General features: G+C 52.1%; 3 protein-coding genes across 4 annotated transcripts; 1 reads left to right on the plus strand and 2 right to left on the minus strand.

Moving 5' to 3' along the window:
* Lzts2 (leucine zipper tumor suppressor 2) lies at positions 1-11,188 on the minus strand. Of its 2 annotated transcripts, none has more exons than XM_069995021.1 (5): positions 11,083-11,188; positions 4,994-5,443; positions 2,794-3,447; positions 2,120-2,371; positions 1-1,360 (listed from the first exon to the last, which is right to left on the minus strand). In XM_069995021.1, the coding sequence occupies exons 2-5, from the start codon at positions 5,399-5,401 to the stop codon at positions 677-679; spliced, it is 1,998 nt and encodes a 665-aa protein (XP_069851122.1). In that variant the 5' UTR covers positions 5,402-5,443; positions 11,083-11,188; the 3' UTR covers positions 1-676. The 2 variants fall into 2 exon arrangements, with proteins under 2 accessions (XP_069851122.1, XP_069851127.1); XM_069995026.1 differs by lacking the exon at positions 11,083-11,188 and adding an exon at positions 8,368-8,477.
* Positions 11,189-13,811: 2,623 nt separating this feature from the next.
* Twnk (twinkle mtDNA helicase) lies at positions 13,812-25,003 on the minus strand. The gene is made up of 7 exons (XM_069995041.1): positions 22,835-25,003; positions 22,429-22,669; positions 22,123-22,230; positions 21,730-21,871; positions 15,790-16,027; positions 14,249-14,334; positions 13,812-14,158 (listed from the first exon to the last, which is right to left on the minus strand). Exons 1-7 carry the CDS (start codon positions 24,075-24,077, stop codon positions 14,090-14,092), a joined length of 2,127 nt encoding a protein of 708 aa, XP_069851142.1. The 5' UTR covers positions 24,078-25,003; the 3' UTR covers positions 13,812-14,089.
* Mrpl43 (mitochondrial ribosomal protein L43) lies at positions 24,724-25,904 on the plus strand. The gene is made up of 3 exons (XM_069995051.1): positions 24,724-24,904; positions 24,997-25,103; positions 25,215-25,904. The coding sequence occupies exons 1-3, from the start codon at positions 24,774-24,776 to the stop codon at positions 25,442-25,444; spliced, it is 468 nt and encodes a 155-aa protein (XP_069851152.1). The 5' UTR covers positions 24,724-24,773; the 3' UTR covers positions 25,445-25,904.
* The last annotated feature ends 891 nt before the right edge of the window (positions 25,905-26,795 follow it).

Raw genomic sequence — 26,795 nt, forward strand, 5'->3', positions numbered from 1 at the left:
TTCACCTTTTTTAAAAACAAAATTTTTTTTAATTTTTTTTCTTTGGGTTTGTACAAGAAATTTACAGTGTGAAAAATATACAAGTGAAAACGAGGCCATAAACCTGGGTGTTGGGTGGGTCTGCTTGGTCACAAACACAAATAAACAAGACATTGCTGAGTTCTTCCTTTGGTCTGACTTCAGCCCCCTTAGCCCAGAACAAGGATTTCAGAGCTGGGATAGGGGGGTCAGCCCCCAGTCCCAGCCCTGTTCCCCAACATGGGCAGGATAGGGGCAGGCACATCGGGAGCAGCTGGTGCCATCTGGCTCTCTCTGGCTTTGGGAGTGAAGGGAATGTGGAGATGAGGGAGCCCCTTCCTCTTCCTAGCTCCCCTGGCTAGGGTGGGCAGGCAAATAGGACAATGGCTAGCAGTGGCATTGGCAGCATCTGGGGAGTGAAATGGGCAGAGTAGGTAGGAGCTTCTGGGTAGCAATGAGCACAGGCCTTCAAGGGGTGTGATCTTGGCTCTCCAAGTCACAGGGCCACGTTAATGCTTGGCAGAGGTCCAAAGGGCCTACATGGGGCTGGGGTGTGGAGGACTGGCTCTGGGACTCAAGTTGGGGGATGCTCCGTGGGGGCCTGAGTGGACCTATGGCTCCCACCTTCTTGGGCTGTGCTCCTTGTGGAGATGAAGCTCTAGATTTCTGTGGCAGTGATCTCCTCCAGGCAGATGCAGGGGGTGGGCTCAGCCAGGCCCAGGTCAGCAAGCTCACGGGCCTCCAACTCCAGACTGAGCTGCTGCAGCTCCTGTTCCAGCTGCCGGTTGCGCCGGTACATCTGGATGTAGTTGTGCTGCAGTTGCTTCTGGTACCGGATCACCTGCTCCTTCTCAGCCTGCCAGGCCATCCGCTCCCCCTCAAAGCTGTCCCTCTGTTCTTCACCTCGCCTCCGCTCCCGCTGCAGCTCAGTGCGCAGCCTTTCCACCTGCGCCCTCAGGCTGCCCCCTGCCCCAGCGGCTGCCCGCTGCACCTTGGCTTCATCACTCTCTGCCAGGAGGAATGGGTCAGCAGCAGCAGGTGGCACAGGAGGCTCCCGGAGCCCAGCTGCCTCTGTGTCCAACTGGCCAGCTTTCTCCCGAAGTCGCTCAGCCTCCTGGCGGTGCCGCTGTAGCTCCTGGGAACAGGTCTCCAGCTCGAGCTCCCTGGCTCGGGCTGCCTCCTGCAGGCCCCTGGCCCTGCCCTCACTGACACGCAGGGCAGCCCGGGCCTCCCGCAGTGCTACCCGCAGAGCCACCAGCTCGCTGCCCTTCTGAACCAGCTCTGCCTGAGACTCCTTCAGCTGCTGCTTCAGTAGAGAGATTTCACCTGACTTCTGGCATACCTGGGGATGAGAGATGGTTAAGAAGGATGGTGAGAAGAGTTCTCTGGCAGGTTGAACCTTGGGCATCACGCTAAGCAGAAGAATGGCAATCACTATCCTCACTTTAGAGAGATGCAAATGGAGATGCGTAACCCTAGTGACAGATCTAGTCATACAGCCAGTAGCCTGTAGTCCTGGCTATTCAAGAGGCTGAGATCTGAGGATCACAGTTTGAAGCCAGGCTAGGCAGGAAAGTCCTTGAGCCTCTTATCTCCAATTAACCAACTGGAAGTGGAGCTGTGGCTCATGTGGTAGACTGCCAACTTTAAACAACAACAACAGCAACAAAAGATTAAGGTACAACATCTAGGCCCCGAGTTCAAGCCCCAGTATCAGCACAAAATGAATGAACGAATATAAAAAAAAAAGAGAACACAGAACTGGACCTTTTTCTTTCAGAGCTGGTCTTATCAAAGAATCATGAAATCCTGGGGAAGAATACCACATGGCTCTGGGGATGAGTGGTGGCAGGTGTTGTGGAGGTGGCGCAATTAAGGTAGTGTCCATGTGTCTAAGTAAGAGGCACGAGTGTCTTGGGTGTTAAGAGGCAGTCTGCCTGGGTTCGCATTACAAGACCTAACACAGGATACAAGGAGACGCTCATCCAGATAGGTCAGAGGGGCTCATCTCAGAGACGAGTAAGGATAAAGCCTCTGAGGAAGCTTGTTAAGTGTGTCTCAGAGACTCTCCTGCCTGCCTCCCTCCCACAGTCCAGCTCACCTCCCACTTGGTCTCCTCTAGCCGTGGCCCAAGCTCTCGCTGCTCTCGCTCAAAGGTAGCACAGCGCCGCTCCAGCTGCTCGCGCTCTTGCAGCAGCTGTGCAAAATCATCCTGCAATTGCCGCTTCTCCTGCTGCAGCTGGAACACCTGCAGCTGCAGCAGCTGCTGAGTCCGCTGTGCCCTCTGTGTGGCCTGCTGGGCCTGTGCTGTGCAGTCCTCACGTTCTCGGGGCCAGTGCCTTGGCCGGAATTCCTAGGGTGAGAAGGTAGAATCCCCACATACCTCAGCCCTGGCTACCCCCGTGCACTCATTGCTCTGGTGGCCTCCTGTCTGGGCTCAGGGAAGGAGAGCATCCACAAACCCAGTGACTATAGTAGTGACGGTAGCAGGCACTTACATGGTATGTTGAACACTTCATACCCTATGCCTGACTTAATCCTCATAAGTGGAACCAGAAAAATCAGTAAGGTTAGATAACTTCCTTGAGCTCCAAAAGCCTGGTACAAGGCAATGCTAGGCTTGACTCTTTATACTCTCAGACCAAGGCACACAGCTGGGGGGCTGGGGGGGGGGGATAGATGTCACACTGATTGCCCACCCACTCTGTCCCCTATAGAAATGCCTTGCATGATTCCCCGGGCCTCACCCGCCCCCAGTACTACCCCTGACCGCACCTGGCCTGTGGCACCCTCGCTCTCATCCAGACCGTCTCGCAGCTGCTGCAGCTCTGCCTCCCGGTCTCGAAGCTGTCCTTCCAGAACACAGTGCAGAAGGGCTTCATCCGAAGGAGGGGGAGGTGGTGGCGGTGGGGGTGAGCGGTCCCCACAGGAACTATCAGGGGAAGCCCGAGGCCCACTGCCCAAGAGTCCCCCAGGCACACGGCCCCCCAAGGAACCTGTGCTCTTGCTGGAGGAGGAGCGGCCACTGTCGGAGTGGGATGGCCCAGTAGGGGCCCCTCGGGCTGGCCCAGGCAGTGCCCCCCGCCCGTGGGAGGAGAAGTGCACGCCTGGGGAGCTGGTGGCTGGCTCGGCACCCCCCGTGCTGTAGGTGGGTAGGCTGGATAGTGAATTTCGGCCAGAGTCAGACAGCGTCCCTGAAGGGCAGCCGCTGGTCCAGCCACTCAGTGCTAGGGGCTTGTCAGCAGCTGAGGAGGAGGAGGAGGAAGAGGAGGAGGAGGCAGGGCCTCCAAACAGCTGTGTCAGGCTTCCCTGGCTTCCAGACAGCCCAGCAGCTCGAGGACCCAGGAAGCTAGGCAGGGTCGGTGCCCCTCGAGGTTTGGGCAACACTGGTTTGAAGGCTGTTGGGCGAATCAGGATTTTCTCCATGTTCTGAAACAGGGTGCCATGAGACATTGAGAATGACCTGCTTTCAAAGCCACCATACTTATTCCCTGCCCACCCACCCCCCAAATCTGGGGTCCCCAACCCCAGAAGTAATTGCTATCATTGGCAGAGGGCCTCCTCAATTTTATGTCCAACAATTCAAAAGGTCTGTTTGTAAGCATTGTAACAGTCATATACAAGCAAAATATTATCATGATCTCCAAATTACACATGAGGAAGAAATAGAGGCTTGGCAAACTTAAAGACTTTGTCTAAAGTTAAAAGCTGCAGGCTAGCTGGGCACTGGTGGCTCACACCTGTAATCCTAACTAATCAGGAGGCTGATCTAAGGATCATGGTTCAAAGCCAGCCTGGGCAGAACTACCTGCTGTGAGACTCTTATCTTCAATTAACCATCAAAAAGCCAGGGGCTGGGAAGTTGGCTCAGTGGTAGAGTGCTTGCCTTGCATGCCTGAGGCCCTGGGTTCGATTCCTCAGCACCACATAAGCAAAAAGAAAAAAAGCCGGAAGTGGCGCTGTGGCTCAAGTGGTAGTGCGCTAGCCTTGAGCTGAAGAGCTGAGGGACAGTGCCCAGGCCCAGAGTTCAGGCCCCACAACTAGACCCAAAAAAAAAAAACAAACAAAAAAAACATCAAAAAGCCAGAAGTAGAGCTGTGGCTCAAGTGTTAAGAGTCCTAGCCTTGGATAAAAAACACTAAGGGACAGTGTCCAGTAACAAGTCCCAGGAACAGCAGGCATGCACACACACACACACACACACACACACTTACTTTTGTAGATTTTATATATATATATATATATATGTGGGGCCTGAACTCTGGGCCTGGGCGCTGTCCCTCAGCTCTTCAGCTCAAGGCTAGCACTCTACTACTTGAGCCACAGCGCCACTTCTGGCTTTTTTCTTTTTGCTTATGTGGTGCTGAGGAATCGAACCCAGGGCCTCATGAATGCAAGGCAAGTGCTCTACCACTGAGCCACCTTCCCAGCTCCTGTAGATCATATATAACTGGTATTATATATAACTTTAGCAACTCAGGAGGATTGCAGTTTAAAGCAGCCAGGGCAGAAAAGTCTGGGAGACTCTTAATAAACAGCAAAAGCCAGCAGTGGAGAGGTGGCTCAAGTAGCAGAGTGCCAGTCTTGAGTGATGAGTAAAAAACTAAGGGAGAGCTCAAGGCCCTGAGTTCAAGCTCCAGTGTTGTAATAATTTAAGCTACTAATATTTACTGAGTACTTGCTAGGTACTAGTACTATGCTAAGCGTGATTATTTAATTCTCAATACTAGCCTACAAAGGCTAGACTACTACTATGACTATATACAAAAAAAAAACAAACAGTGGGGGGGGGGGGCTTAGATAGTTTAAATGGTTTCCCTGAGGTCACACAGCCAGTGTGAGGTACATAGGTGATTAGAACCCAGGGCTGGTGAATCTAGAGTCCATAATCTTTCCTGTATCTAAACTTACAAATTCCAGTTTCCCAGGGGACAACTGGTTCCACCTAGGTCCCCCAAAAGGGGCCAGGCCTTACCTTCTCCAGCTTTCCAGAGACAGGGATGAGCTTGGGTGGGGGTCCCCGGAGGTGGGCATTGTGTGCCCGCTGCTCTCGGGTGTCTTCAATGTCACTGCTGGGGCTAGGAGGTGACTCTGTCCGAAAGTCTTCATTGATGTAAGTGAAGCTTGTGGCAGGGACAGTCTTTCTGGGAGGCACGGCTGGGCAGAGTGGCTCCTGCACCTCATAGCCACCCCGTAGCAGTCCATCCTGCTGGCGGAAGAATGTGGGCCCAGGAGCAGTGTGGTGGCGAGAAGGAGCTGGTCCCCCCGGGCAGGGCCGGCCCGAGATGAGACTGCTCACGCTGCCCATGGTTGGAGCTTGCGGGACAGTGGCAGCCTCAGGAGTGGGCTCCAGTGGGACTGGCAGAGTGTGAACAATGGCCATGGTGGCAGCGGCTCAGGCCTGGCCAGGGGCCTCTGGGGCAACCTATGAGCAGGGAGGGAAGTGTTGTCAGAGTCCCACCTATACAAACACCTCTCCTGTCCCCAGGCCCAACACCCCAACATCAGTAACAAGCCCCAATCTCTCTCAAAAATTCCCCTCCAAGGGGACTGGCATGAATCTCAATTCTCTCTGGGCCCCAGACCACACTGCCCAGTTGTGGTCTGAACAGGGCTGAGGACTGACTCCACCAAGCAGAGGTAATAAGGGTATGGAAGCCTGGGTAGTTATTCAAGGCAACTTGGCAGTGGAGACCCAGACCCAAGCCCAAACTTGCACCCTCAACAGAGGTTAGGACTCAGGTTAGGCAGGGAGACCTAGCTACAGGTTCCCAGCACAGGTCCCGACTCTTTTGGGACAGGTAGCCTCATTACAGGGCAGTCTAGGTGGGCAGAGGTAATGTTAGGGATGCAATCACCAACTCGGATGGTAATTAGGGAACAAAGAGCCAAGGCCAGGCAGTGCTCTGTCTCCAATTTCTGGGCCTCAGTTTCTCCCAGACAGAGAGGCGGCAAGGGTGGAGCTGGCCCAACAAGAACCCCGCAGCTCTTAAGGAGCCCCTAAGTGCCCTTGGGGGTCTCCAGTCTCTCAGAGGATGCAGGCTTCTGCTTGTTTCCATGACAATTCCTGGCTTTGCCCACCCAATCAGTTGGGTCTGCAGGAGCCTGCACAGGCCCTGACCTGCTACTGACCTCCAGTAAAACCATCCTGCAAGGCTGCTTCCCAGAGTAGCCCCTAAGGGATGCAGGCAGGAGCCCACCACCACCTCAGCAGCTGCTCCAAGATCTCACTGGCTTGGATCTCAGACAAGAGGGCTCCTCCTCCCCTGGCCTTGCGCCTTCCTGGAAGGGGACAGCAGGCCTCCACCCGGAACTCCCTCCCAGTTCTGAGGCAGCTGATGACCAGGACTTAGGCATCTGCTGAAGTCATCATGCAGAGAAAGGGCCAAGAAGTGGACAGAGAATTTCATGGGAGTGGACTGTGTACATTTACATACTTTTGTGAGTATATGCACAGGAGCCTGAAAATGAACACAGTGTATGTACATGCAAATGTGTGTGTAAGCCTGAGGGAGTGTATGTATGTTGGGATAGAAGTGCCAGTACATTCATACACACATACATATGAATTCTGATGTGTAGATTTTACAAGACCATGTGTAAAGGAGCAATCGCTTTTAAAAAGTATGACAAAATTCTAAATATGTATGTTCTAAGTACATTTGTTGTGTGTGATGGTGACCATGACTAAAAAAAAAATGTGAGTCAGGTACTGGTGGCTCATGCCTATAATCCTAGCTGAGTACTCAGAAGGCTGAGATCCGAGGATTGCCATTCAAAGCCAGCCGGGATAGGAAAGCCCATGAGACTCTTATCTCCAATAAACCACCAGAAAACAGGAAGTGGTTCTGTGGCTGGAGCGCTAGCCTTGAGCTGAAGAGCTGAGGGACAGCACCCAGGCCCAGAGTTCAAGCCCCACAACCAACAAAAAGAAAGAAAGAAAGAAAGAAAGAAAGAAAGAAAGAAAGAAAGAAAGAAAGAAAGAAAGAAAGAAAGAAAGAGGGGCTGGGAAGGTGGCTCAGTGGTAGAGCACTTGCCTTGCATGCATGAGGCCCTGGGTTCGACTCCTCAGCACCACATAAGCAAAAAGAAAAAAGCCGGAAGTGGCGCTGTGGCTCAAGTCGTAGATCACTAGCCTTGAGCAGAAGAGCTGAGGGACAGCGCCTAGGCCTAGAGTTCAGGCGCCGCGACCGGACCCTGCCCCAAAAAAGGAAAAAAAGTGTGATGTAACAGTAAATTCATGCACGTGAGTTTATGTGTAAACTCTGATATGTATATCTTACAGTGTGAACAGAAGGTGTGTGCAAATATGTACGGAGGAATCTGTACAAGTGTTTATGGGAGAAGGGGGGCTGAGAGGCATACAAGGCCACCTGGGTGAGTGGAAGGCTGGCTTTTTTTACTCTGGGGGATGGGCAGGTGAGCCCCATCTGTTCCCCTTTTTGCCTGTACTTCCATTCAGTCCACCCAAGTGTTAAAAGACACTTGAGAAAAGCAGATCCAGACTGAGGGAGGAGTTGCTGGGACCTGGGGTAGGGTACCCGGGCCTCTGTAAGGGGTCCTGGCTCTGAATAAAGCTGATAGGGAACACTACTCCAGGGCATGGGGCAAACAGGGGAAGGGGCTGGCATTCTTGGGTACTCTTACGCACTTTAGAGAGCACAGAAAGTGAGAGCCAAATGGAAAAGGGCAGCTGCAGACAGACTCTCGGAAAGACAGGAACCCAAAGACAAGAGACAAAGAGAGGCCTGGAAGCTCAGGCAGGAGGAGCCAGAGGGAAACCCAGAAGCCGTGGTGGCTGAATTCGGCTAAGGGCCCCTAAATTCAGACGGATATAAAGCTGGGCCTGGAGAACAAGGCATCTGGAAGGCCAGGCCTAGCCTGCCAGGCTCTGGCTCCTGCTCCAAGAGCCGGGAGAGAGGAGGGGCAAGCGGCTCCATTTTGAGAATGCGTTGGTGGCTGTGGGAAAAGGGAACCCCTGGCTCTCCCCAGCACTCCCTGAGGAATCACTCTGGTACAGGAAAGCCCTCCCCTCCCCCGTGGTGGGCAGGGGGAGTGGGGGACTCAGCCAGAGCCAGAAAGGAGCCTGGCCCAGGTCCCAACTCTCACAGACCTCAGGGTGAGGAACTGGAGAGTTGGGGAAAGTCTCTCCCCCAAACTCCGGAGGCCAGCCTGGAATCACGAGTTCTTATTCCGCAACAGGAAGCCGCTTCCCCCCCCCCCCCCACTTTCCCCGACCCCCAAGAGTCCACCCCCTTTTCATGAAGCAGGGGGGCTCGTGGAACGCCGCTTCCCGATGGGACCGCATCGTGTAGAAGTGGAGGCGCCCCCAAGCCCCAGCCCCCTCACCTCCACCGCGTTGCTCCATGCTCAGCCCTGGGCCGCCCCGAGCGTTCCACAGGCGCGCCGCCCGCTCCAGCCCGCGCGCGGCCACACTCCGAGGGGGAAGCGAGCGCGGCCTGGCCCGACCCGGCCCCGCCTCCGCGGTGCCCCCTGCCCCGGCCAGCCCCCGCCCGGCCCGAGTGGGCGGCGCGCGCGGCGCGGGGGAGGGTCTGCGGGGCGTCCCCGCCCCGGGGCGCGGACACGCGCAAGCACCCCACGTCACGCGTGTCGGCCGGGGCGCACGCAGGGGGCTGGCACGGCGGCGCCCGGGGCCCCTTCCCTGCCAGGCCCGGTGCTCATGTATCGGGGCGCTCGGATCGGATCGGGACTCGGAGGGCGGGTCACCCTCTGCCCGAGCTGGGGCCCAGGGGCCAGCAGCAGCTGGTCATTGTTGAAACACAAAAGGCCGAGGCGCGGCGGCGCTCGCTCCTCCCCTCCCCTTCTTTAAACGAAGCCTCCCCGGCCAGACCCACTCCAGCCTCCGAGTCCAGAGAGGCGGCCGGCCGAGGGTCGGTTTCCCCCTCTCCGGCTACCGACGCCCCGCAACCCCGCACAAGTCGGGGCCGAGGAGCTGTAGCTGCCTGCCCCACCCCCAGGCTTGGAAGCAGCACTCTAGGTTTGCTCAGGCGGCGCCACCTGGCGGTCCCGGGAACCACATATCAGCTCCCCCCCACACACACACCCCCTTTACCACTCCGGGCACCCTCATCCCTCTCCGAGCCGGGTGCCCTCAGCCCGCAAGCCCAGGCCTGTCCTTGGATCGCCTCAGATCTCCCCAGCCTGACCTCCCAGTCATCTGCTAGAAGAGAGGTCAGTGCTCAGAGAGGAGCATCACCCCAACAATCTCGGGTGAGTGGTCCAAACCTACACAGCAGACAGCATCCCATTGTCTTTCCCAGAATCACAAATATTCCAACCCTCTCGAAAACAGCACAATCTTAACACCCACTCGACCTTTCCCACATTCTGTCTCAAGGCAGCCACAATCAGTCTCATCCATCACGTGATTCCAAGTTCCTTCATTCCGTAATCTCCTAGGCCAAATCTCACAGTCACTCGCTGGTGCACGCCTGTTGTGCCCTCTTTCACAACTGTTAGGTCTTTAAGAACCATTTTAAATAGGCAAGTCTCAGCCCTCTTTTCAAACACTGCCTCATAGGTAACCACACACACACACACACACACACACACACACACACACACACACACACATTTCACAAATTATCACATTTTCCCTGAGAGATTTTCAGTGACCTGGTCAGGTCAGCTAATGCCTGTACCCCTGGGCAAGGCCAGCCTCCCTCCCCAGTAGCCTCCCCCTGAGGCTCAAGGACTGCCAGAGCTGGGCTCAGCCCCAGGAAGGAGCATTCCCCCCCCTTCCAGGCCACAGCCTGGCCGGCTCTCAGCTCTATTTTTAGCTCTATGGAAAGGGTTGTTTTTCTTTCTTTTTCCCTGGAAAGGGAAACATAGCCCAGCCACACTCAGGCTCAATTCCAGACCCTCAGCCTCACAAGGGCAGACAGAATCTCTCTCCCCAGTGGAGACCCTCATCTCTGGCCTTGCCCTGATCTCTGCCTCCTAGGGCACCAAAAGCCTCCTCCCCTTTCTGGCAGCCTGCCCAGAAGCTCCAGCAGCAGCTGGGCTCAGCATGGGGAGGGGGAGGGGACAGGAATGGGGGCGGGGTGAGACTAGAAGAGAAGCTGGGCTACAGCTCCCTCATGGGGGTGGGGGGCGGGTAATCTTCCTTGACCCCCTCGGTTACTGAGGAGTATTTACTCGTATGTATTCCCTTTGGGGAGGGGAGAGGGCCCCTCTTACATTGGTGGGCTCCTGGTGCTACACTGGGAGGAGGAGCTCCTGGTCCTGCCAGGGATGGAGGTGGCTGGTGGCAGGAAGGGGATTCATAGGCAGCTGCTCCCTACGCTGGGGGCGAGGGATAGGGGCAGCTGTCTACTGCTATCAGAGGCCTCCCTCCGAATACCTTCAGGTAAGCGGGCTCCGGAGCTGGAAGACAAGGAGCACAAGAAACCTCACCCCAGCCCAACAGTCTCTGGGCCTCTCTAGCCACTCCGGCTCCAGGGGGCGTAGTGTTCCCATTCCTGGGAGAGTTTTAACACTGCTTCAGGCTTAAAATGGAATACAGCCCTGCACCGGACCAAGCACATTCGTCCTGGCCTGGGAAAGGGGTTCCCTGACCTGTGATGGGATTGGGATCCCACAGTTCACCAAACTGCAGACCAATCACGTGCCCTGCGCCTCTGTTTACCTCTTGGTCTACACCTGCAAGCAGGCAGCCGGGAAGTAGGAACCGGAGACGCGTCCCACCCGGCCCGCCCCGGCCGGCAGTCACGGGGTGGCCTCCCGGAGCCCAGCCCGCCGGGGGCTGCGCGGCCGGGAACCCTGCAGCTGGGAGGGTGGGGGTCCCTCACGAGGCGCGTCTTTTTCTAGAGCACGTGGGTCCCAAAGGCGTGCGAGGGCACAGTGCACGCGTGCATGGCGGTCTAGCCGTACAAGTTTCCCCGGTCGCTGGGCTGTTCAGCCTCCCCGCTGTGCTCCACCAAGTGGGGACTCCCTCCTCGCTCCAACCCCCAGCTTCTCCAGACACGAAAAGTTGGCCCGGAACGGGGATTTCCGAAAGGCAAGTTTCTGCACTCCGGTCGGGCCCCCCACTCACACACTCACCCAGTGCCGCCGCGCCCCGGCCAGGGTCCCGCTCCAGCGCGCTCACTTTCTCTCCCCGAAAACTCCGGCGCCCCGGCTGTTCCCGGCTCCCGACTCCCAGCGCCAGCCCGGCCCGACTCGGTGCAGCGGGGCGGGGCAGCCGAGACCGCGCCCCCAGCCCGGGGAGGGGAGGGGTCTGCGCCCAACACTCCCGCTGCCGAGCCTGCTGAGTACCCAGCTCCAAAGTAGCTCGACACCGAGGCTGTCCTTTGACTTCACAGCTCATCGGACTTGCCTTTCGACTAGGGAAGGGACGCGCGGCACGTGGCCGAAAGCTAAGCTACCAGCTCCCCTGAGCAGCTCTAGGACTCGACTCTGCCACCCTTTTCTCCGCGGCGAGGAGACCAATCCGGTTCTCCTCCAAGAAAGACAGGGAAAACCCCTAGGAGCAGACAATTAGGGCTCTAATTTCACCAAAACAGTCCCCCTCCCCACCCCCGCAACTCCCAAAGAAGATTTGGGCTTCAGTTTGCCCAAGCAGAACCAGTACCTCCCCCTTCTTATGTAGGTGTATACCACCCACGTGAGCTGGCTGCTAGTCCTGGCCCCCCACAGGGCATGGCTAGGCTTCTTTAGACTCATAAAAGTCCCACCCACAAGCACAAACAGGAAGTTGGTTTGTACTTCAAGGAGGTACCAAGGGCTCACCCTCCCTCTGGCACTTCAGGCAGCCTTGGGAAGGCCCAAGTCAGGTATGTGGGCCATATTTGCAGCCTGAGTCCTTGGGCTGCAGGAGACTGGTGAGTTTAGTGTCTTCTCAAATCCATCCGATGTAGAGGAAGCTTCTGGAGGACCAAAGCTGCCCCTTACAACAATGTATGACACACGCATTGTCAGCCTTGAGGACAGGCTTGCAGATGCAATCCTACCCTGCCTGCTTGGCCAGGCCCTTCCTGAGCTCTCAAGATTTTTTTTTTAAACCAAGGATTTTAGTATAACAGGGTTAAAGTTGGGGAAAATGGAGAAAAGAAACATTTCCTGTGTTCCATGCAGAAAATGGGAGTTAATGATTCTTAGGGATTGTAGGTTCTTAACCATTTGAACACAATTATCAATCCTATACTCTTGTTTCAAGTCATTAGCTGGGTACATCAACAGTGGCTCCCAGAGTCCGTATGCAGAATCTAGGGATTTCCTCCAGTCTACCTTCTAAGTTCTTGGGATTCCTGAACACACTTTGGACTAATCTTAATGCTGGGAGTTTAAAGCAGGTATGGAGTGGAATGTATTTGTGTAGTGAGCAGGGAACAGGGCTGTTAGCTTCTCCTCTCCATTCTGAAGCATGCCATTGGAGGTGGGGGAGGGTCTACCAGGAAGGAGAAGCAAGACTGGTTCTCTCTCTGATTTAGAACCTCACCAGGTCTCCCTACTGGAAACTCCTAACAGGCTTTCTGAAAACACATCATTCTAGGAGGAATGTGAAATTCATGTTCTTAAAGGTAAGACTAATCTGGTGGTGTGCATCTGGAAGGAATGGCTGACTTCCACATTACAGATGCTGGATGAGGCCTAGAAACAGCCAACGGCTGGCAATGATTACTGTGGGAATTAGACAGGCCTGGCTCCAGCCAGTCTGGGAGAGACCCCCAAGAAAGCAGGCCCTGGAGGAACTACCCCCACCCCAGGTTCTTACCCAAGAACAGCTTTGCAGCAGCTTGGCTACAAGGTCTAAGAAGATATGTGTGGCTATACTTTTCAAAAGACTCCAGACCTTTCCACCTTTCGAGAGAGCAGTAAACGTTCATCTTTACCAGAACAAAAGGATTCTTCAAGCACTAGTCTCTTCTCCATTTATGTTGAAGTTGGGACTAAAATATCAGAAGAAATCAAAGTCATCATTTGAAAATAATTGACATGATCTGCAGGTCTTTTCTTTTTTTTTTTGGCCAGTCCTAGGGCTTGAACTCTGGTTGTGGGCACTGTCTCTGAGCTCTTTTGCTCAAGGCTAACACTCTGCCACCTGAGCCACAGTACCACTTGCAGCTTGTGTATATGATACTGAGGAATTGAACCCAGTGCTTCATGCATGCTAGGCAAGCACTCTACTACTAAGCCACATTCCCGGCCCTGCAGGTCATCTTTTTTCACTTCCTAGCGTTTATTAAAATGAAGACTTAGTGGGCTGGGAAGGTGGCTCAGTGGTAGAGCGCTTGCCTTGCATGCATAAGGCCTGGGTTCGATTCCTCAGGATCACATAAGCAGAAAGAAAAAAGCCGTAAGTGGTGCGATGGCTCAAGTGGTAGAGCGCTAGCCTTGAGCTGAAGAGCTGAGGGACAGCGCCCAGGCCCAGATTTCAGGCCCCACGACCGGACCCAAAAATAAAAAAAAATAAAAAATAAAATAAAATAAAATGAAGACTCCTAGATCCTTCCTCAAATTCTGGAACTAGAAGTATATGCAGGATAGGAGAGGGTCAGAAATGGAGTTGGGGGGCTGGGAAGATGGCTCAGTGGTAAAGCGCTTGCCTTGCATGCATGAGGCCCTGGGTTCGATTCCTCAGCACCACATAAGCAAAAAGAAAAAAGCCGGAAGTGGTGCTGTGGCTCAAGTGGTAGAGTGCTAGCCTTGAGCTGAAGAGCTGAGGGACAGTGCCCAGGCCCAGAGTTCAGGCCCCATGACCGGATCCCCCCAAAAAAAAAAAAAAAGAAATGGAGTTGGGCTCTGTATTTTTCTTTTTTACTGATGGTACTGGGGTTCAAAGTCAGGACCTCATACTTGCTAGGCAGATCCTCTATCATTTGAGCCACATCTCTGGCCCTCCCCACCCCCTCATTTTTGAAACAAGTCTTGCAGTAGTCTGGGCTGGCTTCAGACTCTTCATCCTACAACCATGTGCACCAGCTTGGTTTATTAATTTTCTTAACAAATCCCCAGGAGTTCTGGTGTATATTAAAGAGAACCGTGGAAGAGGGTACTAGAGGGAAATGGATGGGAGTACAGATAAGAATAAGTTGAGTCTTGCAGGGCATTATGGTATACATGTAGTAGTAGCATTTAGGAAGAAGAGGCAGAAGGATCTAGAGTTTAAGGCCAGCCCCTGTATAAAGAAAAAAACATACAGTTAGCACACCCCCATCTCTCCTAGGCAAGGAAAGATATGAAAGGAAGGTAGGATGTGAAATTATACCTCAAGGCTCAAAGGCCTGGAAGTGGGGGAGGGACCCATCCACTCCCAATTCGGTGTAGAAATCCAGTTACAGACTGGGGAGACACCTGGTGGACACATAAGAAAGAACACACACACACAAAAAGCAAGTTTTTTTTTAAACTAAAATTAGAAATGGCTGTATTTATAAAAAGTCAACTCCAGCTGTTTGAGACAGCATATATGGAACCACTGTCCAAGTGGCAGGCACCTTTGGGCTTTTCCATGGCTCTATGGCCAGCAGTATTACACGGCTAAGCACCAATGCCCAGCAGGCTCTACAAAAGTGGTGAGCAGAAAAGACTTGGTACCCACCATGTTACCCTTTAGCTCCAAAAGCCTAAAGCCTGGAATTTCAACAAGAAGTCCCCTATTTAAACTCCAAGTTCAGGAATTTCAAGTGTGCCTTGCTCACTGCCATCTCAGGGCTCTGTACTTTGCTCTCTGCCTGGATCCCTTTCCCCAGATGCTTACATGCTTGTTCCTACATGTCACATGCCCTCTGTTCCGAAGCACCTTTTCAGACTATATAAACAAGCCTGTAAGCACTCTTATCACATTACAGTTTTACTTTTGGCCTGTTCTAGGGCTTAACTCAGCTTTGTGTTCTTGCTTGCTCATGGCTAGCACTCTACCACTCGACTTGTTCTGATCTTAGCCTCCAGAGTAGCATTAAGATAACCAACATCCAACACTTGTCTTTTTTGGTGTATGTCCTGGGGCTTGAACTCAGAGCCTGTAAGCTGTCCCTGGGCTAGTGCTCTACTATTTAAGCCACACCTTCAATTCTGGATTGTTTGGTGTTTAATTGGAGATAAGAGTCTCTTGGACTTTCCTGCCCAGGCTGGCTGTGAACTCAGATCTTAGCCACATAAATAGCTAGGATTACAGGCATAAGCTATCAATGTCCGGCTTCTGACACTTTTCTTTCTTTCTTTTTTTTTTTTGGGGTCCGGTCATAGGGCCTGAACTCTGGGCCTGGGCGCTGTCCCTCAGCTCTTCAGCTCAAGGCTAGCGCTCTACCACTTGAGCCACAGCGCCACTTCCGGCTTTTTTCTTTTTGCCTATGTGGTGCTGAGGAATCAAACCCAGGGCCTCTGGCATGCAAGGCATGCACTCTACCACTGAGCCACCTTCCCAGCCCTGACACTTTTCTTTATAGGTTTTATTACTTTGACTTGTCTCTTCTACCATGATCTGGGTTCTGTGGAAACAGACCTTACCTGTCTTTGCAGTGCTGATATACCAAACTTCAAACAAAGCCAGGCACACAGTAGGTCCTCAAATAGCTGCTAAATTGAATTTTCTCATTACAGAACTCCACTAGACTGAGAAGGACCCACAGTTGAGAACTACATGAAAAAGGAGCTCTAGCAAAGGGCCAAAAAGTCTGTGCCCTCGCCTGTCCCATCAGGCTCATTTCAGTGAGCAGTTCTGCACTAACTTGAAAACTTAAGAGCTATCTGGCTGGTGGGAGTTTGGGTCCTGGACTGAACCAGTTTCAGAGTTCTGGGACCCAGAACCTTTTTTTCCAGAAGAGGGCTTTTTGGCCACGAGTCCATTATCATCCTTGATCTTCTTCAGTCGTGCCTTGCTCTTTGGTGGGACGGAGAAGGTAAGCGAGCTCTTGTTGAATTCAAGTGAGAAGACACCTACATCTCCATCAAAACGGTTCTTGGATACCTGCAGATACCGTTTACCTGGCCCAGTTACCAGCTTCCTGTCCTGCAGAATCAGAACATTGTCAGCTTCTTGGCTTGCCTAAGGAATAAGGGGAAGGGGACAGAAGGAAGAAGAAAGGAAGAAGCAATATGATCAAAGGTGTAGAAAGGAAGGCTGTGAGTATATAGGGGAGTGGCAAAAACAGGGAGAGGGAAAGCACTACCCCATCACTGGCAAGAACAGGGAGAGGGAAAGCACTACCCTGTCACCAACCTCTTTGAATAATTAACTACAAACTATGCTAGGGCCACTCATCTCCCAGTTCCATGACAGTAAGTCTGCTACTGCTTCAGACTTTGTCTATATCGTTCTTTGCTTGCAACATCTCTTCTCTATACTGGGCTACCACACTCAACCTAGGTGCTTTACAGGCCTATCTAAATGTCACACTTCATAAGAGACGTCTTTTGTTTTTTGTTTTTTTTGGGTCCGGTCGTGGGGCCTGAACTCTGGGCCTGGGCGCTGTCCCTCAGCTCTTCAGCTCAAGGCTAGCGCTCTACAACTGGAGCCACAGCGCCACTTCCAGCTTTTTTCTTTTTGCTTATGTGGTGCTAAGGAATCGAACCCAGAGCCTCATGCATGCAAGGCAAGCGCTCTACCACTGAGCCACCTTCCCAGCCCAGGTCTTTTGTTTTCAGTTGTTTTTCCTTTTTTGTTGTATTAGGGATTAAATCCAGGGCCTTGGCTTGTTAGACAAAAATCTCATCACATCCTTAGCCACATCCTTAGCCCTATGGGTTTGCTATTTTGAAATTGTTTTTTCTTATTGCGATTCTCCTATTTATGCTTCCTACGTAACTTGGTGTTTTGTTGTATGCCAGTACTGGGGCTTGAACTTAGGGCCTCATGCTCTCACTTGCCTTTTTTGCTGAAGGCTGAATGGTACCCTACCACTTAAACCACCAACCTACCTCTCTATTCTGGTCCGCTTGTTACTTGGAGGTAAGAGTCTCACGAACTTTTCTAATCATTGGCTTCCAACCATAATCTTCAGATCTCAGCCTCCTGAGTAGCTAGGATTACAGACATGAGTCCCTGGACCCTAGATTGTTTCCTATATAACTGGGATGTTAACCCGCCTGATCGCGATCGCAACGATCCAGCACTCTCCACCCGAGCAGAGGTTCCATCCCGCCAAAGCTGCTCGGCGCGACAAAGGGTCCTGTCTGCAGACCACCCGCCGGCCCGATCACGATCGCAACAACCCGGCGGGGTCACTTGGGCCCCAGAGGTACCAAGAAGAAGCTGCATGAGCGTGGACACTCTTGACCCAACAGCTTCGACAGAGGCAGAGACAGAAAAGAATCACACAGAGCCACCACCGCCCAACCCAGCGCGGATTGCAACAACAACTGACGACCTACACCACACAGAAACAACCAGCTCCAGGGTGAGTACCCCACAGGGGAAGTGTATCCCTCAAGGGAGACCAGAGCTGGAGGGAATCCCCAGACCCTGACCTAGACTCCCTACCCCAGCACCCGGACCACAGGACCCACTAAAACTGGGAACTGTTTGAGAGCTCCACCAGCCCGTGGAGCACACTCAGCTGGCCAGGCTAGAGCAAGAGCACCCCTGGAAGGGAGCTTAAATGCCCAAGCCAGGAACAGCGCCCCTGGGTCAAGACTACCAACAGTAGAAGAAATTTGAACTGTGTCCCCCAGGCTGTATAACCTAGGTGGTATACACATCAGCACAGGCCTAACGAGTGCGCTCCAGGCTGCATAACCTAGGTGGTATACACATCAGCACAGGCCTAACAAGCGCGCTCCAGGCTGGGGCCGGAACCAGGCCCGGGGATCCGGCGCCTGAACAACACAACCAACTCCTCCCAATTGAAGTAAAAAGCTGAGCATACGCCTCAACAGAGGGGAGAAAACCAGGAAACAACACTCCCCCGGGAAGCACGCCTGTGACAACAAAAGACCTGGAGGCCCAGGACAAGAGAAGCCCAAACCCCACCAAAACTCCACCCATATATCCTAGACTGGGAATTGGGCAACACAGGCTGCCAGCACCTGATAATAAGCAGGAGCTCAGACTGTTAAGGCGGCTCAGCAATAGAGTGATAGTCTTGGATGTATGAGGCCCTGCATCTGATTCCTCAGCACCACAAAAGCAAAAAGGGTCAGAAGTGGTGCTGTGGCTCAAACGGTAGGGTGCCAGCCTTGAGCTGAAAAGCTGAGGGACAGCACCCAAACCTAGAGTTCAAGCCCACAACCAGCCCAAAACAAATAAACAAAAACACATCAGGAGCCCATAGCAGACTCCAGCATTTGGGAGAGTGCATCCAGAGCATCTGTTCTTCACAAGAGCACCCGTAGGAGCAAACACAAGCAGTCTAGGCTGCGCAACCCTTCCAAAGGCGGGAACTGCCAGCAATCTACAGCAGAGAGCTGAGAATCCTAAGTAAGTCAGAATAGCAGCTGGAAATAGGCTCCCAACAGAACCCAGATCAGGCACAGACTCTCTCTACCAATACAGAATCAGCAACCAAGCAAAGACAGACACACCAAAACAAAATTGAAGAGCAGTCTCCTAAACCTCCATGCGAAAATCACAGAGAAAAATCACAAGGTTTACTACCACCCAGGACAGCAAGCTCACCTCAAAAGCCAGCAGCCACACAGGGGAGAGTCCCAGTGGGAGCAAAGCAGGAATGGAAGACAAAGGCTACTTCCAAGGGTTGCTGGAGGCAATGACTCAAGAAATAAAGCGAGAAATTGATCAGAAATTGAAAGAGCACAAGGATGAACTATCCAAAGAGATACAGGGTATCAAACAAGAGATGCATGCAAAAATAGAAGCTGCACAAACCTCAGTAAGAAGTGAGATAAACGCCAAATTAGAGGTAATGCATACCTCATTGAGAGGTGAGATCAGTACTCTGAGAACCAACATTGAATCCATAAAGGGATCCATTTCCTCCATGCAAACCACAATAGAAGCCACTGTCAACAGAGTGAATGAAATGGAAGGTCGAGTGTCAGATACAGAAGACAGAATACACCAACTGGACCAAAAAGTGACAGATATGGAAAAATTACTCAAATTAAACCAAAGGGATATTCAAGAGCAAGCAGATAATGCTAAAAAATTTAACCTTCGCATAATTGGAGTGGACGAAGGTGAGGAATTCCAGAGCAAGGGAATGCAACACCTATTTAACAATATAATCAATGAAAATTTTCCCCACCTCAAAAACGACCATCTTAGCTACATCACAAAAGCTTATCGAACACCCAACAAGCAAGACCCCAGGAGAAACACTTCTAGACACATTATAGTAAAAATGATAGATCTGAATAATAAGGAAACAATCCTGCATGCAGCAAAAATGAAGAAGGAGCTATACTACAAGGGGAAAAAAATAAGAATTACTGCAGATCTCTCCACACAAACAATGAATGCAAGAAAAGCCTGGGAAAGCACCATACGAGCCCTGAGAGCCAATAACTGCCAACCCAGACTGATCTACCCGGCAAAGCTAGCATTCACATTTGATGGAGAACTGAAAACTTTTAATAGCAAAGAAAAACTAAATGAATACATAAACATTAAGCCAGCATTACAAAGAATTCTAAGAGGGGGGACACAACCTGAAGAAAGCAGCCAGGAACTGGGGCCTGCCCCAAACAGGCGTTACTCAAAGTCTAACTGAGCAAGCACAGGAGGAAAGGAAAAAAGAAAAACTTAGGAAAACGGAATGGCAGGGACAACAATGCATCTCTCTATACTTTCTCTTAATATAAATGGGCTGAATTCGCCAATTAAAAGAAAACGAACTGAGGACTGGATAAGAAAACAAGACCCATCCATCTGTTGCCTTCAGGAGACCCACCTCTCAGCCAAACATACAAACAAACTCAGAGTGAAGGGGTGGAAAAGGATCTACCAATCAAACGCCCCCAGTAAGAAAGCAGGTGTAGCTATCCTGATATCTGACAAAATAAACTTTTCAATAACTGGGATGTTAAGCATGTGAGGCCACATCTGACTTTCATTGGTTGACATGAGGTCTTGTGAACTTTTGTCCAAGCTGGTTTCTAACCTCAAATCTCCTGAGGAACTACGACTATAGGCATGAGCCACTGTACCTGCTTCCCTTTCATTTTTACCATATTTTTGCTAACTTTGCCCAGGTTGGCTGCAAACTCTAGACCCTCCTGTTTCCATTTCCAAAGTAGCTTAGCTGGGATTGTAAGTATGGGCCACAATGACTGGCTTTAGAGAGGCCTTTTTTTGGAGGGGGAAGGCGGGTTGGGAACAATAGGAATTTGAACTTAGGGACAGCGTTTGCTAGGTAAGTGTTCTACGACTTAAGCCATACCTCTAGCCTTTCTTGCTTCTGTTTTATTTTCTAGATAGGGTTTCTGCTTTTGCTTGAGGCCAGCCTTAGACTGAGATCTTCCTACCTACCATATCATGAGTAGACAGGATGACAGGCTTATGCCACCATATCTAATTTTTCTTTTCTTTTTTTTTCCCTTGGTTGTGGGGCTTGAACTCTGGGCCTGGGCACTGTCCCTCAGCTCTTCAGCTCAAGGCGAGCACTCTACCACTTGAGCCACAGCGCCACTTCCAGTTTTTTGGTGGCTTATTGGAGATAGAGTCTCTCGGACTTTCCTCTCCAGGCTGGCTTTGAACCGAGATCCTCAGATCTCAGACTCCTGAGAAGCTAGGGTTACAGGCATGAGCCACCGGCGCCCGGTTAGGGACCATTCTTGATGGTCTTAAAGTACTACCATTTTTCCACTTCTACATTATTCTTTCCTAGCTTCGTGTCCGTTTAATTATGACACAGTTTGCGCTCCTCAACCTGAATTTCTTTGCCCAGCCCAGACCTGGCATGTAATAGGCACCCAGTGTGCCATTGGAAATTTCAGGCTTGGGCTGGTCCTTCAGCTTAAAAGTCCCTCCTATTTATTTAGCTAACACCTACTCTAGGCCTCAGTGTACTCTTTGTTGACACTTCCTCTGCAAAGTCTCCCCAGATGTTCCAAACTAACTCAGATCTGTTTGTCCTTTGCTCCCCAAATACCTGTGCTGTCTATTCTTGGCTCATCATAACAACTTGCAATCACTGTTCCTCTTCTAGAAGACATAAATCCTGAAGGGTAAAGAACCAACTATTAGGGCTGGGAAGGTGGCTCAGTGGTAGAGCGCTTGCCTTGCATGCCAGAGGCCCTGGGTTTGATTCCTCAGCACCACATAAGCAAAAAGAAAAAAGCCGGAAGTGGTGCTGTGGCTCAAGTGGTAGAGCGCTAGCCTTGAGCTGAAGAGCTAAGGGACAGCGCCCAGGCCCAGAGTTCAGGCCCCACGACTGGACCGAAAAAAAAAAAAAGAACCAACTATTAACAACCTTTGTGTTTTGGACACATGTATTCCTCATGTCATAGCTCTAGTGGCACTGCCTTCTGCCTGTTCAAGACAGTCAAGATGGTTTAAGATTGACTGAGAAGGAGCTGGGAAGGTGGCTCAGTGGTAGAGTGCTTGCCTTGTATGCATGAAACCCTGGGTTCGGTTCCTCAGCACCACATAAGCAGAAAAAGCCAGAAGTGGCGTTGTGGCTCAAGTGGTAGAGTACTAGCCTTGAGCTGAAGAGCTGAGGGACAGTGCTCAGGCCTAGAGTTCAGGACCCACAGTCAGGTGGAAAAAAAAAAGATTGACTGAGAAATGTCCCCAGTCACACCTGCCCGCCCCCTCTATTCTCCAGCCTGACCTTCTTTAAAGCCACTCACTTTGGCTGAGCCAAAAATGGATGCTGTCTGTAGTTCCTTGTCATCATCTTCCTTCCGGGGGTGAATGACCAGCGTTACATGGCAGCTGTTGTCTGTTGCAAATTTCCGAAAGGCCCCCACAATGTAGTCTTGAGCTGCAATCCTATCCCCAAACAATGAAAAGAGGTTATTGGATAGGTAGGACAAGAACATGCACACACTCTTGGGCAACTTACATTTCCCCACAAACTATTCCAACCTCACTCTAAACCTGAAGACTTACACTCAGGTCTCTGTCCATAATTCCTGCTATCATGTTCCCATTCCCCTGCCTTGAAAATAAAGTGTATGTGGCTAGAGGCCAGCTTCCTGAGAAGACAAGTATGTTCAAGTTAGACAAGAGGAAGTTGTTACCTGTCTGTAGACAGCTGCTCATGACCCATCATGAACTGCAAGTTGTCGATGACCACATGACAAACATCATAGACATAGACCGCATGTTGCATTGTGTCTATTACAGATCTGGGAAGAGGCAATGAATTGAGAGTCTATTATTACAAGTGGCCCCCAGGCGAGTTGCTATTCTTTGAGAAATCCCATTCTTTGAAATCCATCTATTTGAAAACTCAAAGCCTACTAAAGGAGACCTACAAGGAGTTCCACCAGAGCTAGGTAGGGAATCAAAGGTGCTAAATGTTGGTTAGGCTCTGAGGATCTCACCTGATGTTCTGCTGTCCATGGAAAGTCATGAAATAGAGAGGCAGGTCCTCAAAGCGGTCAGCCCACTCTTCATATTTGTCCAGTTGCTCTTCCAGGCGTCCCAAAGCAAACTGGGTCAGCATGACACGGGCTAGTCTCACGTTGCTGATCTCAAAGCTCCCCCACAGTGTGTTGACCCCCTGGGTACACAAATCCAGGGCATACTCACTGATGAACGTTGTTTTTCCACTGCCTGTTGGCCCTGCAGGAGGTAAGAACACAGCCCTGGGTGAGGAGCAAAGTCTGATCCTGGAACCAAGGCAGGTAAGGGAAGCCTTCTTTTCAACATTCTCAGAAGCCCAAACCCATGCTTTTGTACCTGGTCCCCTGACCCTTCACCCCAAGCAGTGATTTCCCAAAGGATCACCTGTGAAGACTGTCAGCTCGCCCTTCCGATGCCCCTTCAAGAGACGATTGAGGTCTGGGAAGCGGCTCCAGCGGATGCCAGCTGTTTGGTCCACATTCGACAGTTCTCCCAGTACCTCTTCTCGGAGCTGCCGGAAAGATACAATAGACTTGTGCCAAGCAGGGAGGGCAGTCCGAAGAATTCGAGAAAGACTTAAGCCTTGGTTCAGGGCCTCCAAGGGATGCGGTTGTTGGTTCCCAGGTCGCACCAAGGAGCATCTCTTGGGGTTCAGTTTTCGAGCAAATAATTTGGCAGCTTCCCAGGACCGGAGGTCATCCCCGAGCCAAAACACAATACGTCGGAACTGTTCAAGATAAGGGAGTAATGCAGGGGGCAGGCAGACTGTTCCTCGTGGTAAGGCCAGAGTAGGAAGCCCTGTGGCCTGGCTCAAGGCCAAGCTGTCCAGTTCACGACTTGTCAGGACTACCTCGACATCTCGACGGCTGATCAGTGGTAATCCAAACAGGTTGTGGAAGGCACCAGGCCGGGGAATAGTGGTCTCCACATATCGTACTCTATCCCCTTGGCCTTCAGCTCCTAGTAGCTTCAAGCCTCTTAATCCTAAACCCCCAGGGGAGAACCAAGGGAAGACCAGGCTTCGAGTAGGTCTCAAATATCGAACACTGAAACGTTTGAGTGTGTCATCTGTCACCTTGGTGAGGCCAAACATCACACGAGCCAGCTGAGCCTCCTCTGGGTCAGGCAGCTCCCCCAGGGGTACTGCTCGGTTCCAGATCCTCTGGATCTCCTCACTGTCCTGAGCTTCTGGGCCTTCAGTAAGCAGGATCCCCTCCCTGGCCTTGTCCCCTCTTCCTTCCACACTGGCCTGGAAATCTTCCCAGCTTCCCTCTGCTAGGCTGGTCATGCAGAGAAAACGTCCTGTGGTTTTATCAATGAAGAGGCTGAAGGAAGCATTAGTATTAGTCTGATCTTTGACCTCAGAGGATTCCACAAAGGGACTGGGTGCCCGAAGACAGCTGTGACCATCCTGGAAGGGGATCCCATGTGTGCGCAAATACTGGCGGATTTCGGTTGTAGTTAGAGGTAACACTGGCACCTCCAAGGCTGGGAGAGCCTCCTTCCTGTATCGTCTGCGAGGAGAACCTGGGACCAAGCTGCGGGGCAAACCCCTTCGACCCATCCATTCCCCTCGTAAGGACAGCAAAATCCGAAGGGGGGATGCACCTCTGAAAAGGACCCACATCCCTACTGCGAAAGCCTGCTTTGGGTGGCTTTCATTAGTTCAGACCCTAGCATTTCAGAGCGCTCACTCTGACTGGCTATTATCTCTCCAACTCTCCCCCATCATCACCCTACTTGAGTCCTCCTCAATCTCTCTACATTGCTACTTCACGTCTCTGTCCATTCACACCGATGTCCCGCTCTAACGACTCCCCAGGTCCTAAATGGATTCGGCCACTACCTCCCGTCTAGGACCCTCTCCAGTTCCCTGGACGCCACGGTTTCTCTGAATCATCTCCTCATCTCTCCCACCTCTCCACAGAGCCTCCTCGCAGCCCTCATCTCTGCGGCCATCTGCATATTCTCAGGAGTCTCTCAGCTCCAGGCCCCACCTGGGGACCCTCCTCGCCGCGCGGCTTCGGCCGCCCAGAGCCCTTCCACGTGGTTAGGGAGCCACAACCCGACTCCCGTCACACCTCCCCGGGTCTTCCCTCCGCTCGACGACAAGCGGCCCCAGGGTTCCACACCTAGCCTCGCGCCACCACCCGCGTCTCTGCCCCTTTTCGCCCGAAACGTGGGTCACCTGCACGCGCCACTCAACTGTGACCTCGGAAGCAAAACTCTCCCGTCCGCGGATGTCTCCGGAACCGGAAGTCCCGGATTCGTCCCGCCTTCGCTCTCCGCGGCTTCGCTACCGGTGAGACTCCCGGCAGGAACTATGACTGCGCGCGGGACCCCGAGCCGTTTCTTGGCCAGTGTCCTCCACAACGGGCTTGGTCGCTACGTGCAGCAGCTGCAGCGCCTCAGCTTCAGCCTCAGCCGCGACGCACCCTCGTCCCGCGGCGCCAGGTGAGCCCAGGTGGGTTGGGAGGAAAAATCACGCCACTCCCGGCATTCCTCGCTCCGGACTTCACCCTGCTCACCCTGCCTGGGTCCCTCAGGGAGTTCGTGGAACAGGAGGTGGCCGACTTCGCCCGACGGAACCCAGGGATCGTGATCTACGTGAACCCGCGGCCGTGCCAAGTGCCCCGAGTAGTGGCCGAATACCGTGAGTGGGCCGGGCTAGGGCCGGAGGGCGGGATCCGGGCTTAACCCACCAACTGCTGACACCTGATCCCACCGGACCTACCTCTTTTCTCCCACCTCCCCATGGCCACAGTTAATGGGTCCGTGCGGGAGGAAAGCCTAAACTGCAAGTCGGTGGAGGAGATCACCGCGCTGGTGCAGAAGTTGGCGAACCAGTCGGGTTTGGACATAATCCGCATCCGCAAGCCCTTCCACACAGACAACCCTAGCATCCAGGGTCAGTGGCACCCCTTCACCAACAAACCGACGACCTTCGGCGGGCTGCGCCCCCGGGAGCTTCAGAATACTGTTCAATCCCAGTGAAGTTACCCAGCGCCAACCTCTCTGGACTGTTGAAAGAACCACCCCAATAGAGGTGATTCTAACTCCCCGATTCTGAGATCAGGAAGATAAATGGAACCCACCAGTGGGCTTAGTGCAAAGATCTTGCTTGGGGTAAAGAACTACCCGTTTATCAGTGACCTTGTGAATTCTTGAAGCCCACATAACCTTGTTGATATCCTTAAAACCCAAGATGAGAAGTTATGTACAAGATTCTGTTCTTTGAAATCTAAATTGATAATAGAGATTTGGAACACAGAGGTCTTCAGACTGGCTTCCTAAGACTGTCCTGCTCTGATGTCCTGTTGCTAACAAACGTTGACCTACATAGTGAACTCTGCTGTGGCCCAGCATTGAGCTAGGCACCTTCTAGCTTGCGTGCAGATCATTACACTAAGATCATTAAACTTATCCAAAGGCAAGCTTCACGTCAAAAGCGTGTGCATGGGGCTGGGAAGGTGGCTCAGTGGTAGAGCGCTTGCCTTGCATGCTCGAGGCCCTGGGTTCGATTCCTCAGCACCACATAAGCAAAAAGAAAAAAAGCCGGAAAGTGGCGCTATGGCTCAAGTGGTAGAGCGCTAGCCTTGAGCTGAAGAGCTGAGGGACAGCGTCCAGGCCCAGAGTTCAGGCCCCACGACCGGACCCCAAAAAAAAAAAAAAGCGTGTGCATGTTTTAAGCATAAGCCCCATTTTCTTTCTTTTTTTCTTCATTACATTGCCTGGGAGCTCTTTTTTTCTCAAGGCAGCACTCTGCCACTTTGAACCACAGTGCCCCTTCCACTTTTCTGGTAGTTAACTGGAGATAAGAGTCTCATGCACTTTCCTGCCCAGGCTGGCTTTTACATCAGATAACCACCTTGTTAGCAAGGTTTACAAACATGAACCACCAACACCAGGCCCCAACTTTTCATTGTCTTACAAACATGAACCACCAACACCAGGCCCCAACTTTTCATTGTCTTAAAATAAGCAGAACATAGAATTCTTCAATGTGGTCAATGTCAACAGCAAGGGAATCATCAGGCCTGATTCTTAGACCTGGTGTCTGATTACATGATTTCTCTGGTCCCAACTGTACTCTCACCCCAAGACCTCTTTTCCAAAAATGAACCCTTGTCTCCCTTTGACCAGGAGGTGGGAGATGCTGAAAATTTTCTTAGGAAAAAGCAGGAGGGCTGATAAGTATCTTGTAGGGTGCATGGTGGTACATGCCTGTAGTCACAACTACCCTGGAGTCTGAGCAGGAGGCTCACTTGAATACAAGAGTTTGAAATCAGCCTGGGCAACCTAGCAAAATCCTCACCTCAAAATAAATAAATTGATACAGAAGTGG

The sequence above is a fragment of the Dipodomys merriami genome, unplaced genomic scaffold (genome assembly GCF_024711535.1).
Source record: "Dipodomys merriami isolate MVZ:Mamm:240054 unplaced genomic scaffold, mDipMer1.0.p SCAF_102, whole genome shotgun sequence".
NCBI classification, from domain to species: Eukaryota; Metazoa; Chordata; class Mammalia; order Rodentia; family Heteromyidae; genus Dipodomys; species Dipodomys merriami.